Source organism: Trichoderma citrinoviride (genome assembly GCF_003025115.1).
Source record: "Trichoderma citrinoviride strain TUCIM 6016 unplaced genomic scaffold BBK36scaffold_2, whole genome shotgun sequence".
NCBI lineage: Eukaryota > Fungi > Ascomycota > Sordariomycetes > Hypocreales > Hypocreaceae > Trichoderma > Trichoderma citrinoviride.
Window position 1 is genome coordinate 2,136,035 of NW_020194710.1, and position 12,597 is coordinate 2,148,631.

The 12,597-nt window shown below is 52.4% G+C and overlaps 3 protein-coding genes and 1 non-coding gene across 4 annotated transcripts; 1 reads left to right on the top strand and 3 right to left on the bottom strand.

Moving 5' to 3' along the window:
* Window positions 1-756: 756 nt before the first annotated feature.
* Window positions 757-842, top strand: BBK36DRAFT_t27. The gene has a single exon. It is a non-coding gene; the product is annotated as a tRNA-Val (tRNA).
* A 313-nt stretch (window positions 843-1,155) lies between these two features.
* On the bottom strand, window positions 1,156-1,806 carry BBK36DRAFT_1110735 (hypothetical protein; the record flags this gene model as incomplete). Its single annotated transcript, XM_024889620.1, has 4 exons — window positions 1,156-1,282; window positions 1,378-1,449; window positions 1,555-1,640; window positions 1,726-1,806. The coding sequence occupies 4 exons, from the start codon at window positions 1,804-1,806 to the stop codon at window positions 1,156-1,158; spliced, it is 366 nt and encodes a 121-aa protein (XP_024753213.1).
* Window positions 1,807-3,742: 1,936 nt separating this feature from the next.
* Window positions 3,743-4,385, bottom strand: BBK36DRAFT_1166113 (hypothetical protein; the record flags this gene model as incomplete). Its single annotated transcript, XM_024894865.1, has 4 exons — window positions 3,743-3,863; window positions 3,962-4,030; window positions 4,110-4,195; window positions 4,302-4,385. The coding sequence occupies 4 exons, from the start codon at window positions 4,383-4,385 to the stop codon at window positions 3,743-3,745; spliced, it is 360 nt and encodes a 119-aa protein (XP_024753214.1).
* Window positions 4,386-5,915: 1,530 nt separating this feature from the next.
* On the bottom strand, window positions 5,916-7,662 carry BBK36DRAFT_1188848 (hypothetical protein; the record flags this gene model as incomplete). Its single annotated transcript, XM_024896599.1, has 2 exons — window positions 7,370-7,662; window positions 5,916-7,309 (listed from the first exon to the last, which is right to left on the bottom strand). The coding sequence occupies exons 1-2, from the start codon at window positions 7,632-7,634 to the stop codon at window positions 5,919-5,921; spliced, it is 1,656 nt and encodes a 551-aa protein (XP_024753215.1). The 5' UTR covers window positions 7,635-7,662.
* Window positions 7,663-12,597: the final 4,935 nt, after the last annotated feature.

The following is a 12,597-nucleotide window of genomic DNA, read 5'->3' on the forward strand; positions in this document are numbered from 1 at the left end:
TCTACAGTAGCCATCGCTCGGTACGAATGTCATTCACGGCCAAGTGAAATTCGGGGTTGATCATCAAACAAAAGCTACGACGCTGCCCAAGGATGGATGAGGATATGTTCATATCGGTGGGTTGACCGGGCAAGAGTTGGCATTTCACAGCTTGCAGCTCAGCTCGCGCACACACCACAGCTTGTTCCCCTCCAAGGGATCCTGCTGACCCCCCCTCCCTCCCAGACTCACACACGTTAATTCTATGTCGTATCATCCAGCCCGAGGTCTATGGGAGCTACTTACTATCGCCAGACCAGGACGAAACGCACAGCCCGGAAGCCAGGAAGTTGTGTGCCAAGAGTGTTGACGATATGTAAAGGATTCGCGGGGACGATTCATGTGGAAGTGTGCACATGACGCATTGCGTGTAGAGAGGGAGAGCACCAGGGCGTGGAGGTGAGGAGTGTCCGTGAGCTCGGTCCCGACGTGTCGGATCTGGCTGAATGTCAGAAGCTGTGCTTGTGACCTGGGCTCAAATCAAGGAGGGCAGCCAGCCCAGAGACGGTAACGTTTGAAGAGTCTACAAGTGGACATTGCTCCGGTGAGATGATACATACACTTGTTTCTTGGAAGTGGTGCTGGTGGGAGGAAGCGTGTAACAACACTCTCAATGAATGCGACTTACACGATGCCATCTCCTTCCAGGCGTCAAGCGAGACCTCCAGAACGGTATATGGGTTTGGTTTAGGCATTGAGTTACCATCAAGAAGAATTGGTTCCGTGGTCTAGTTGGTTATGACATTTCGTTAACACGTTTAACGCCACCGAAAAGGTCCCCGGTTCGAGCCCGGGCGGAATCACCACTTTCTTTTTTTGTCACTGTAATTCTCTTGGCGTGTGTATAACTACCTATATCGTATGGATTGCGATTGTTGTGGCTTCGTGATTTTGAGGGGAGGTGTTCAAGTCTGAAGATGAGAGGACCGCGCGGTCTTGAGAGCTCCTCCACTGCAGCCAAGTATCAAGTTTCAACCACACAAGATCTTTGCATGAACTACCTTACATCTCCATTCATTTTCCTATTAGAAGAGAGGGCATTACAGTGCCTTCATCCCATCCCACGCCCTTGCAACACATCATACATCATGATGCCGACGACCAAATTCCCCCGATCTAAGGCAAAAGCCGGCTAAGCGAGCAAGACACCGATCGAACGTTGTGATCGGGCAAGTAGGTGTTATTGAACAATGGAGTGGCGTAGTAGATGGCCGAACCCGACGGATTGTAGCAGTTATCTCTGCTATAAGTTGAGAAGAAAGAGAAGAGAAAAAAAGAATTAGTAAATGGGTGACGAAACGAAGATATATAACCGTTGAGAGAGGGGGGGGAACTTACTTGTAAAGGGTGCAGGAGACGTAAAAGGGGCTTGGGAACTGCTGCAGCTGGACTGAGCTCACGTTTCCGGCGCTGTATATGCGTTCAATGAAGTTGATCAGCACGTGTTCTCTTTAGACGACTTATTTCGGCTTTGAAGTGGTTGACGCGGAGTGAGAAGAGGGAGGAGCAACTTACATGCCCTCGGGAAGTTGAAGACACTTGTCGACTCTGCCTGCGATGAAAGCGTTTCCCTTAAAGTTCGGTTGAGAGTAAAGTGTTGCCTTTTGATGACAAGACAAGTCTGTTAGTGAATTTCCGTTTATATATATGCTGAGTAGTTGTAGCGTAGAGGAGGAAAAGACTCACGATGGGGCCGACGGGGACGAGCTGGGCGACTGCGACAGAGGCAGAAGCGATGAGGCATGGGAGTAGCTGGTTGAAATGCATCTTGGCGGCTGTACAAGTTATGATACAAGGTGCAGGAGTTCTTTGGTTCGGGAAATTATTGCAAATCAGGGACTCGGCGGGGGAGCTACAACGTCAAGTCAACCAGTGTGCGATATATATATATATATATATATATATACGTGAAGCCCTTGAATCTGCTCTGACTTTTCGACGTCTCTTTACACTTACAGTTTTGCTCTTCCAAGTTTAGAAACAGAAAAAGTGGTTGGCAGGTTTGGCCCAACGGCCAGAGACATGTCGTCTGATTTGTTTTCCCTGCAGTGTCTTCTCTTCTGGAATGCCTTGGCTCTACAACTATCCAGCTGCGGCCGGCTTTTCGGCCCTGTAGACGGTCATATATACTTTACACTGAAGCGTCCATCACCGCGTCCCCTGAGGGCGCCCTTTTGATTCTTTGCCGTCTAGTCTCGTAAATATGGGCGTAGTCCACGGCCTCATAGTTATGGCGTTCCATACACCTCGCCCATCAAACAATCTTGAGGAAATACTACTTCCAATATCCTGAGGCTGCTGACGGATATGGCAGCTTATTGAGAGTCATAGACACATCACATTCAGTTAAACCTGCTGCAGCATGTGACCAGTATTTGCCCCTTCTGTCTCATGCGGGAGGATCCGTCGGCTTCCAGCGACACTTGCAACAAGCAGGTCGTCTCGTCAGATTTGCGAGATCCTCGGGTCTGCCCGCGATCTAGAACACCATTAGTAACTATATACTATGTGAAACGGTGCTGTTCGTATTTCTCCGGACACGCGTTGTTGGCCAAGTCAGAAAGATGGACGCATCCCCATGGAACTTGCAACTCGCGAGTATAACACGGAGTATGCAAAACACACGGCAGGGTCTACGCTTCCTTTCAAGTACATGCAACATGGCCTTGTATTTGCTACTTTACAGGTCAGTTCAAACGAAGCGCCGAGGGGCGTTTGTGAATGCGGTTCTTGAATTAGATTACTCTCGAGCCCTCGTCAAGGAACCGAGCGCCGGACCTATCTCCAGACACATCTCGCTCACTATACAACGGTGCCTAAAACAATCTCATAAGCATCAGGGCTAGGAAAGAAACCGAAGACAGAGCCGGAGTTGTGAAAAGCAAAAGTGCATGGCAGGCCACTACCAGTGCTCGTACATGCAAAGCGCTACCACTCCATATGGCCCAACGTTACAAACGACCTTGGAGAGAAGAGACAATGTCTATCACTCAGGAATGTTGCAGCCAACTCAGCATTCCCAAGAAGGGAACTTTGTCCCAGAATTCGATTCCTTCTCGATCAGCAATCTCTTTGACTCTTTCGGCTACATATGGAACTTCGTTCTACGGGAGATGATCACGGAATATCCGGCGAGCCTTGGGGGAGCGGGCTGGGAGTACCCGAGACATGATGTCTGGGGGATCATCAGGAGGCGGTGGACTATCGTCGCAGTGCCTCTACAACTACTTCTTTCTTGATCTAGTATTTCCAATGCCATTAACTCATCAGATCCATATCCAAATAATTGACAGAGTCAAGACTTGTCCATACAGTATCGGCAACGGTTTGTTAAAAGAACACGCATCCATACAGTAAAGTAATACAGTACATACAGCTCGCAGAATCGATGACGACGGCGATTACTCCATCCAGATCCCAGCACTGCAGATCCCTTCCATGTCATCAAGCTACGTCAACATTGAATCAAGCAAAAATCTGCTGGCATTTCATGAGCATCATCTTATCATTTCCTTTCGTAAAAAGCCTCTCCCAGTCATTCCAGGATGGGGGGAAGGGGGGGTTACATCCCGATACACATGTCGCTTCCTTTTCCCCCCCTTTCTTTTTCCCATCCTTTTGGCAAAACAGCAAATCTGATGACTGCTTTCTTGAAACGTAGAAATACACAAGGTAGCCTTTTTTTGGTACAAAAATTGACTTATTATTGCTTCTGCATATCCTTGCAGAGAACCGACCGGACGTCGGTGTTGCGGCGGATGTTGACAGGGGTATTCGAGGTCGTCACATACAGAATTGCCGTGCCAGTATCACAGTTGTTAGACCTGGAGAGAAAAAACGGAGGGAAAACCCGGTGTTAGCTGAAAGAAGTAACAGACAATAACAACAGCCATCTTTTAGGGAGAGGGTTTAGGAAACTCACGAGTAGAGAGTACAGAGCCTAGAGGAGGGAGAGTTCGGCCACAGCTTTGCCGATAGAACATGGCCATATCTTGAACAAAACTCGTTAGCAGGAATTACTCTTTCTTTGGGGCCCATGACAGAGTAAGGAAAGACAGATGTTTGCATACAGAGGGTTGACGACTTTGACGCAAGTGTCCAAGCTGCGGACGTCGAACTGAGGCCCTGTCCAGCCAAACTCACGATACAAGGTCACCTATTTTCATATTTCGTTAGCAGACAAGATTTCAGAGCTTATTATCGAATCCATCAATGAAATAATAGAATGGCGAGGAATGGGGAAAAGAAGGGTAATGACTGACAAGAGGAGCCACAGGAATGTCTTCGACGGGAGCAGCCGCGACGCATGTCACCCAAAGGTATGGCAGGAAGTTGGACAGAAGCATGGCTACAGACCACCAAAAGAGTCGAAACCAAGAGTTCTTCGAAATTGAATTACGTTACACTCTTTTTAATTCCTTTCCAAGAGACCGTTTGGGTAGAAAAGGGCGTCTGGGCAACAACAGCAGAAAAAAAAAAAGGAAGAAATGGAAATGTTTTGTCTAGGAATATGGAACAAAGATCCCGCCACGAAATGGAAAGCAATAGCATCAGCCTTCCTCTCCTCCCCTTCTTATACATACAACGTAGTTTTAGTTATATAATCCAGAAACTACCTACACCGTGCCCTTTCACCTTTTTTTCTCACCTTTATTACCTTATATCTGGGTCTCCGGGGGGGAGGCGGCGCGGGTCTTGCTTCCCCCTCTCCCCCCAAGGAAAGCCTGCTTTTTTCTTTCGTCCAAGAATTGCTAAACTACCTAATGCAAGGATCGTCCTTTTGCTAGTTGGCTATTTGTCAAGTTCCGGTTTTCCCTTTCTCCGCAAATTGTGTGTTTCACATGACGCTGCTTTGCTGTGCGATGCCCATTGGTAGGTAAGTTGCTAAGATTAATACTACTACTACTACTACTACTAGTAGTATTGAGCTGTGAGCAAAGGGGAGGGAGAGGCCGATCCGACTTCCGAGACATGTGATACTAGTATTCGTAGCGGTTGAGAAATATAACAACTCGTACGAGCGCAGCCGCCCTGCTTAACTAGCAGCTGTCTTATACATAATTTTGCTCTTTTTTTTTGTGTTTTTTTGCGCTTTTCTTGTATGGTTTACCATGTATTCTGTGAACCAACGGAAGTCGGGAGTTGTTCGCTCTCGTAAAGCCGATGCTCGCCCTTTTTTCCCCATCAATCTAACCTTGGACCAACGAGCCTAAAGCTCAGTCATGTTCAATGGCGTATACTGTTACTACTACTACTCCCTTCAGACCTCTGAGTCTATAAATAAAATAGTAAAAAGGTACCAGTATTGTCCGCGTGGAAACAATGTCGCCATGCTCACCATCATCTTGATCAGTCAGGATAAACCCAATCTTGCAAAAAGGGGGCGACTTTGATTCCTATAATTCTCCAAGAGTCAAGCGGGCTCTCACAAAATCCCCAGACGAAATACTCGGCCATTCCGGTCTCACATAAACTCAGCAGCTATACTGCATTGAGGGCATCAGTCACCAGGCTTACTGACATCAAATCGTCGGATATATGATATCTCCAGACGACAGGACGGCGGCTGCACACTTCAGCCAAAAGTCAAAACTCATCTCCCCCCGGCAGTATCCCCACGATACCCTTAGTCGCGTTGGAAGACTTCTTTGGACGCGGAATAGCCTCAAACCGAGCGGTTCGTATGTATTATCTCGCAGTCAATACTGCTCTTCAATCCAATCTATCAACAAGTACAATTCCCGCTTCGGCATGAAGCAGCGTTGAACAACCCAAACGGACGCTATCCATCCCTATCCCTGGCCCTTTCCCAAACGCCAATATCCTGCAGAAGCAAAGCCCGGCCTACCATGGTGACATTATCAAGATACTACAATAAATCAATCGAAAAGTTGTTCTTCCGTCAAGAACTCTAGCTGGGTGGACGGGTCATCCACCGCCGTCAGCAGATTGTGCGTGTATTCGTTGGCCAGGCTGTTGCCCGCCGTCCACTCGTTGCGACGTCGGTGGATCTCATTCATGCCCTGGCACGCCGTCTCGGCAATGTAGTGCAGCTCATCGAGCGTGTTGGGATTGCAGTTGGTAAACACGCCGTCGATGCTCTTCTGCCATCCCGAGGTGGTGTTCTCCACGGCAGTCTGATACGCATTGGTATCGTAGTCGACAATTTGCACGTAGTCGGGTCGATCAGTGAGCCGTTGAAGGAGGTAGTCCTCCCGGGAGTCCTGGGGGAGGTATTCGACGGGATCGCCGGCTGGGGTGGGAGGCTGGCGGATGCCCATGACGACTTCGACAAAGCGCTGGGACAGGCTACGCGCTATGCCGCAGGGGTCGATGAGGTCAAAGTCGGGGCTGGTGACGATTTCGTCTCTGATGTAGAGGTCGTACGCAAGGAACGAGGCTCGGCAGATGCGCAGATTGGGCATGGTACAGCGCAGCATCATGGCCATCCAGTGATCGTCCTCTTCAGGCCGCTGATTGGCGATGCCAACCCAGAGAACCTTCTTCGAGTTGTAGTTCCAATCACGGGACTGCTCCGTCTTCAGGTACACCTCGTTAAGGTACAGCTCCTCCATGAGGGCTCCGAACTCCTCGCTGAATCGTCTAAAAACCTCTGGGGAGATCTCTACTCGCTTCAGCTCCAGGCACGTCAGGTTATCAAGCATGATCCGAGGCGGCGGCAGCACACGTGCTCTCCACTCCTCCAAGGGCATCTGGTTGGACCTGGTCTGCTTCAATCCCCTGGGCGGCCTGTCGTCATGCTCCATTCCGATGATGCACAAGGTCTCGAGATGCTGTGCGTGCTCTATAATGTTCCAAAAGCACGACCCAAACATGCTCACACGCGGCGGATCGGTCTCGTGCCGACGGAGGGCTATAACGAGGTGCTTGAGGACTGCCACAGTGGCCATGATGTTCATCACATCGCTAGGGTTCATCCACAGGTGGCAGACGGCAATGTCGGTGACGTTTTCCAGCACCAGGACCTTCATCGAAGCCGAGTCTTCCTCCGGGCGCGAAGCCAGTGCCTTGAAGGTGTTGGCGAGGATGATGGTGGCCGCGTTGCAGTGTCGGCCCACCAGTTGGAACGGCAGGCTCAGCCGCAGCCGCTCGACATCCCGGCAGTTGAAGAGGAGAGCCTCGACGGCCTGGTAGTACTCCTTCTCGGTAAAGGACATCTCGCCCATGCAGTAGAGGTTCTGGAGCGACTGGCAGAAGTCCATCATCCAGGGGACGCGGGCAAAGACTGTGTTCAGAAAGTCGACCTCCACTGGCAGAGAGCTAGTCAGCTAATTACACTCGCGATCCAGTTTCCCTGCACCCATCTTACTCTCGTCACGAAGGACCATCAGGTCGATGTAGAGGCTCTTGCAATGATACCCCACCGTCTGCAGGGCATCCGTCCGCGGCCGGCCAAGGCGACTCGTCTTGCTGAGGCGCGAGAACTCGAGCTCCAGGGTGCGGCATGCGTAAGGCTTGAGGATCCGGTCAAAGGCCTTGCACACGAGCCGGAGGTCGAGGACGGCATTCTTGGGGCCGGAGTGGACGCAGTGCAGCAGGATGGCGTCGATGAGCTCGGTGGGCAGGCGATTCATCGCGTCGGCTGGTGGGCTGGAGGCGGGGAGGGCAAGGCCAGAGCGCCGGGATGCATCTGGGCCTGGACGGAGAGGGCGAGGAGACGACGAGATGCGCGCTTGCGAGTGTCGGGGTTCGATATCGGCGGGCAAGGGGCAGGGAAAGAAGCTGGAGTTGGGCAATCTGGTAGTAATTAAACAGGCTGCATGTGCTTGGTTGGCGATGACATGACGAGATGCACGTCGGGAGGTTATTAGCGTCGATGGCGCTACACAGTATCCAAAGGGGTGTCTGCTATCTTATCGGTGGTTGTCAACTGGGGTATTGTACTCCGTAAGTGGTGCCGGGATATACTATCTTAGCTACCCTGGAGTTGAGCGTGATATGGGGGGTCGCGCTGGTCGAGTATGCACAGCAATGGTCCAGTGACAGCCGCAACTGGAAATACTCCACGGACGAGGTTCAGTTAGAGCCCCCAAAAGCGGAGGTTGCCTGCACTGGCGAAAGGAAACAGTAGAGTCAAGAGCTCTCATTGTTGGGGATCAGCCAAAGTGTTGCACTGCTTCCAATAGCGCCGAGAAAGGGTCTGGCTGCTGAACCTTGCACCAACCTCTGAGACCCCTACTCCGTACAATGGATAGCGTAACGCAATAGAGCCACGAGATCTCACTCATTGAGACCAGAAGCACGTCAGGATTCGGACGCCAATGGCATCACAGTAATTGAAGGTACTTGGCATCGCACAGGTGGTGGTTGTTCAGACTTGCCGTACCTCATGATGAGTCAGCAGAATCCCCAATACCTCTAAGCTGCAGCTCGGGAATGGCCGCGGGTCTGTACAAGGTGGATCCGGTGGCGGCTGGCGGCCGAGACTAGCGGCATCTTGCAGGCGGAGAGAGATTTGGAGACGATACGGAGCAGAGAGAGGCTTCGTCTAGGCGCACCGGGGCAGCCAAACGCTCACCGTTTAGGGGGGCAGCACTATTATCCGAGGCAACGGGTCGAAAGGGATGGCCGGTGTTGGTATCGTCTCTCAAGTAAGCAAGACACGGAGTCGGGAGGCCTGCCTTGTATGACGGAGCACAGGATACAAGTAGAGCCTGGAATGGCATCACAGAATCTCCATCTCGTACCCAACCTGAAGGCGAACGACGGAAATTAAAAGCAGATGACAAACGTTCAGAGATTCAACTGTCTGGGAGCAGAGCCTCGACGCAGGAACAAGGTCGGCGTTGACATCTGACCCCGTGACCCCTCTGGTCCGGACGAGAATAGGGAGAGTGGAGGAGAGGCCTGGACCAGCTGACTGCGCCCGATCTCGTACGCAGCACGCCGACGATAACGACGAGAAAGGAAGAGACACGACGAGGGCCACAAGGGAGAAAAGGGCAACCTTTGTTAAATTACCGAAATTTTTACAGTCTCGAGACGGGTATCAATGCTCCATAGAGCCCACCAGGTCGGAGCCGTGGCAAAGAAGGGAGGCCAAGGGCTCGTTCGGCTCTGCGATGCCGGAATGAGGGATGCCTGCGTGGACTCGAAACAGTGGTGACGGCTGCGAATTTTTGATTCTCGACAGCCAAACAGGAGCCAGCGGGAGGTCGGGCAAATATTGGATCTTCGGGAATGAGATTGGTGCGCCGTAGCACGAGTGCAAAACACCATACATATATCTGGCAGTGTAAGGAATAGATAGTAGTAGTACTATAGTATCAGCATGCGAATTCGAGGACATGGCAATCCAAAGATGATCGATCGGAAAAGAGACATCACGCAATCGTGCAGCTATGGATCGACGATGGTCAGAGGATGGTGTTGAGGCGCACACCCACGGATGTTCAGTTCAGCCACACGGTGGAAATTGACGTCTGATGGAATCCACTGCAATACTATCCAGATGCAGAGATGGCTGCTTACTTACCTCCTACAAGAGTGCTTCGTAGATGAGCTAGGGGGAGATCTCACCTTCTAGATGGTGCACACTCTCCTCCCTTCTGGGTACTTCCTAGCATGAGTCCAGCTTTCGAATACAGGCTGAATGCGAAAGGGTAAGGTATTTGTTGCGAGGTGCTTCTTCGGCTGGTCGTGTCTGGCCGCGTCGTGTCTTGTCTGCATTGAGGAGGTTTCATCGGCCTTTTCAGCGATAGGTCCATAAGGTACGATACAATAGCCAAGGGACGGGGACATCAGAAGACTCAGAAGTGACCGGGGGAGGTGCGAAACGATGGCTGGCATGTACCTCGGGCCCGTGCAGATGTACCTCTGCTCCCTGCCAGGTACCGCCAAGTCTCTGCAAGCGTGGCCCAGGGGAAATCGGCACGAGTTGCGGGGCGCAATTGGCGTGTCTGATTGGCGAAGCCCCCCCCTCTGTCGGAAGCTCAACCCAGCTTTTTTTTTTTTTTTTCTTTTTCCTTCCCTTTGGCGGACGGAACACAGTGGAAAGCTCCCGCCACAGCAAGAGAGGGAGAGAGAGGAGGGAGCCGTCTCTTCAATCTGGTCCCTCCTATCCGCTTGTGCGGCAAGCCGGCTCCATGAGAGTAGTACTTGTACTTAATCTTTGGGGAAGGGTAAGAAGTGAATCGCAGAGGAAATGAGCGTCAGCAGCGCATGGCAATTAAAGTGATGATGCCGCATTGAGAGCCGCAGGAGGCGCCGGCGCCGACGTTGCGTGGCCCTTTTCTGGTGAGGGGGGGAGCGTCCTGGTATTTGTACTCTTGCAGAGAGCGCGGTATAGGAGCGCGAGGGTCGCATGGACGGAAAGTTTGAGGGAGCAGTGCTGAAACGCTTCTGTGGTGTCCACGATGAAGCTGCCGCATGACCGTCCCCCTGTGTACGATGACACACTGGTGATGTTGAGGGCAAGAGTGAGCACCTTGATAACGTGTGTCTAGTATTGTACTTCGTGCCTGTAGGTACTAACGTATGCACCCCTTCTGATCTTTGCAGTGGCCGTAGCGACAACGACCATGACGACGACCCTACAGGAGATGGTTGACTCAGGTCTGTCTCTGCCAAGAGCAACAAACAGAGTCGGAGGGAGCCGACGGAACCAAGAGAAGGGCAGACCGTCTTCTGTGGCCGTCCGCTGGTCACATGCACTATTCTTCGGGCACTTGTACGAGGCGGAGAGGGGGTGCCACAGCGAACCTTCTTTTTCATCGTGTTGCCTCACACACAGGACTGCACACATACCACAGCATCGCCATTATCGTACATACCTAGCTGAGGTGATGGCTTTTGTGACCTGCTCTGCTCGCCAAAGTACGGACGGCTGGGTTGAGAGCAATGGGTTGTCAATGGACGGCAGTCAGTTTCCATTCCCAACCCCCTCCCAAGCAGTGCTTCGTCCTTATCGTGCCATCATCACATCGTCCCCCCTGAACAAATGAACCCGCTAGCTCGAGTGCCAGCACCTACCTACCTACCTACGATACAAAGGGCCTACAAGTACGTGCTAGACCACGGACTAAGACTCCCGGCATCTTGGCGCGCAAGCCTGGATACGGAATAGGGCCGTGACAGCGACCGCCTCGATTACGACATTGTGCTTTTGGCGGGTGGTGGGTTCACGATGCTACGAGGTGCCTACGAGGTGCCTACCGTATTCCTGCTGCTGTCTCGCCTGGTCGGGCTCTGAGTCGAGTCGCCGCCATGGCAACGCCAGAACGCGCTCGTGAAAATAAAAAGGGCAGCACAACCTAAGGGCATCGCAGCGCAGCATCAGGACAGGCACCGACACAGACAAGGCGCAAAGAGTCCAGACCGGCACTCAACCCACGTGGAACAGCGCACGGCGAGGCAGCTGGGCGTTTGCCCGTGTTGATGCCTTTTTCCATGACATCAAGATGCGTCTGGCGCCAGTCTTTGTCGGGCACGAAGCGAGGCTTTCAGCCACGCGAAGCCACTGGGTAGTTGTACTCTTCAGTACGGTAGGGTAGGTACCTCGTAGCAGTGTAATCCTTCGTCGACCGTAACTTTCGTTTCATGCACAAGAGGAATCCGTTAAGCGAACGGAAGAGCGGCCCAAGTCTCGTCCTCGTCCCTCACCTCCAAAAGGTACCTTTCACCCTCTGCCCATGAGAATCCGCCCACACCACCACGACAGAAGCCCCCCCGCCCTCCTCTCACCTCTTCCGGCAGCCCCAAAAGGCACCTCAAGCCCCATCCCTGGCCGCCGTTGTTAGTCAACACGGACAACTCGGCGTTGGTGGCAGCCATTGGGCCCTGTGATTGGCTGTGCCCTGGCGTGTCTGGCCTTGGCGGGCCCCGGCCTATCAGACAGCTCGGGGCTGGACCTGGCGGTACATGCAAGGTGCCTGAAGTCTCTCGAGGTACTTGGGGTACCTGCATGCGGGCCGCGGTACTTCCAGCCCAAGAGCAAGGAAAGGCAGCGCAAGAGCGCAGCAAAACAAACTGGAAGATACAAAAGTGAAGAGGCCATGCCGGAACTGCCACCCACGTTACTTGGGCTGGCCCCATCCGAGTACCTACAGTAATGTACACGCCTGTCCCGGAGTGGGCAATCAAAAAGCGTCGCCGCTTTCCCATGGTCTGTTCGTCGGCCTCGCCCTTGCTCTTTCTCGTCGCTCTGCTCTCTTATTTAGGTGACGGTCCTGACAGCTGGCAAGCCTTTGGCTCTTCTTTCCTCCTCCTTCCCTTCCCGCCTTTGACCCAGTAATAAACCGAGGACAAAAAAAACCTTGCTCGACCGGGGCTTCGCTTTTTCTTCTCCTTCTCACAACTCCATCACCCGCATCTGCATTCAGCATCAGCATAATAGCCCGTCTTCTCTGACGCCCGTCGCCCGCCTCGCGTTTCCCAGCCTCCCCCCCGTTCTTGGAGTTTTGCCTCGTCTGCGGTCTCTGTGCCCTTCTGTTTTATTATCTCTACACTTGATACCCCCTGGTGAATCTTTCGTCAGCCAAAACAACGACTCTCAAGATGCGATCCTCCGCCGTTTTCGTTGCCGTCGCCGCTGCTCTG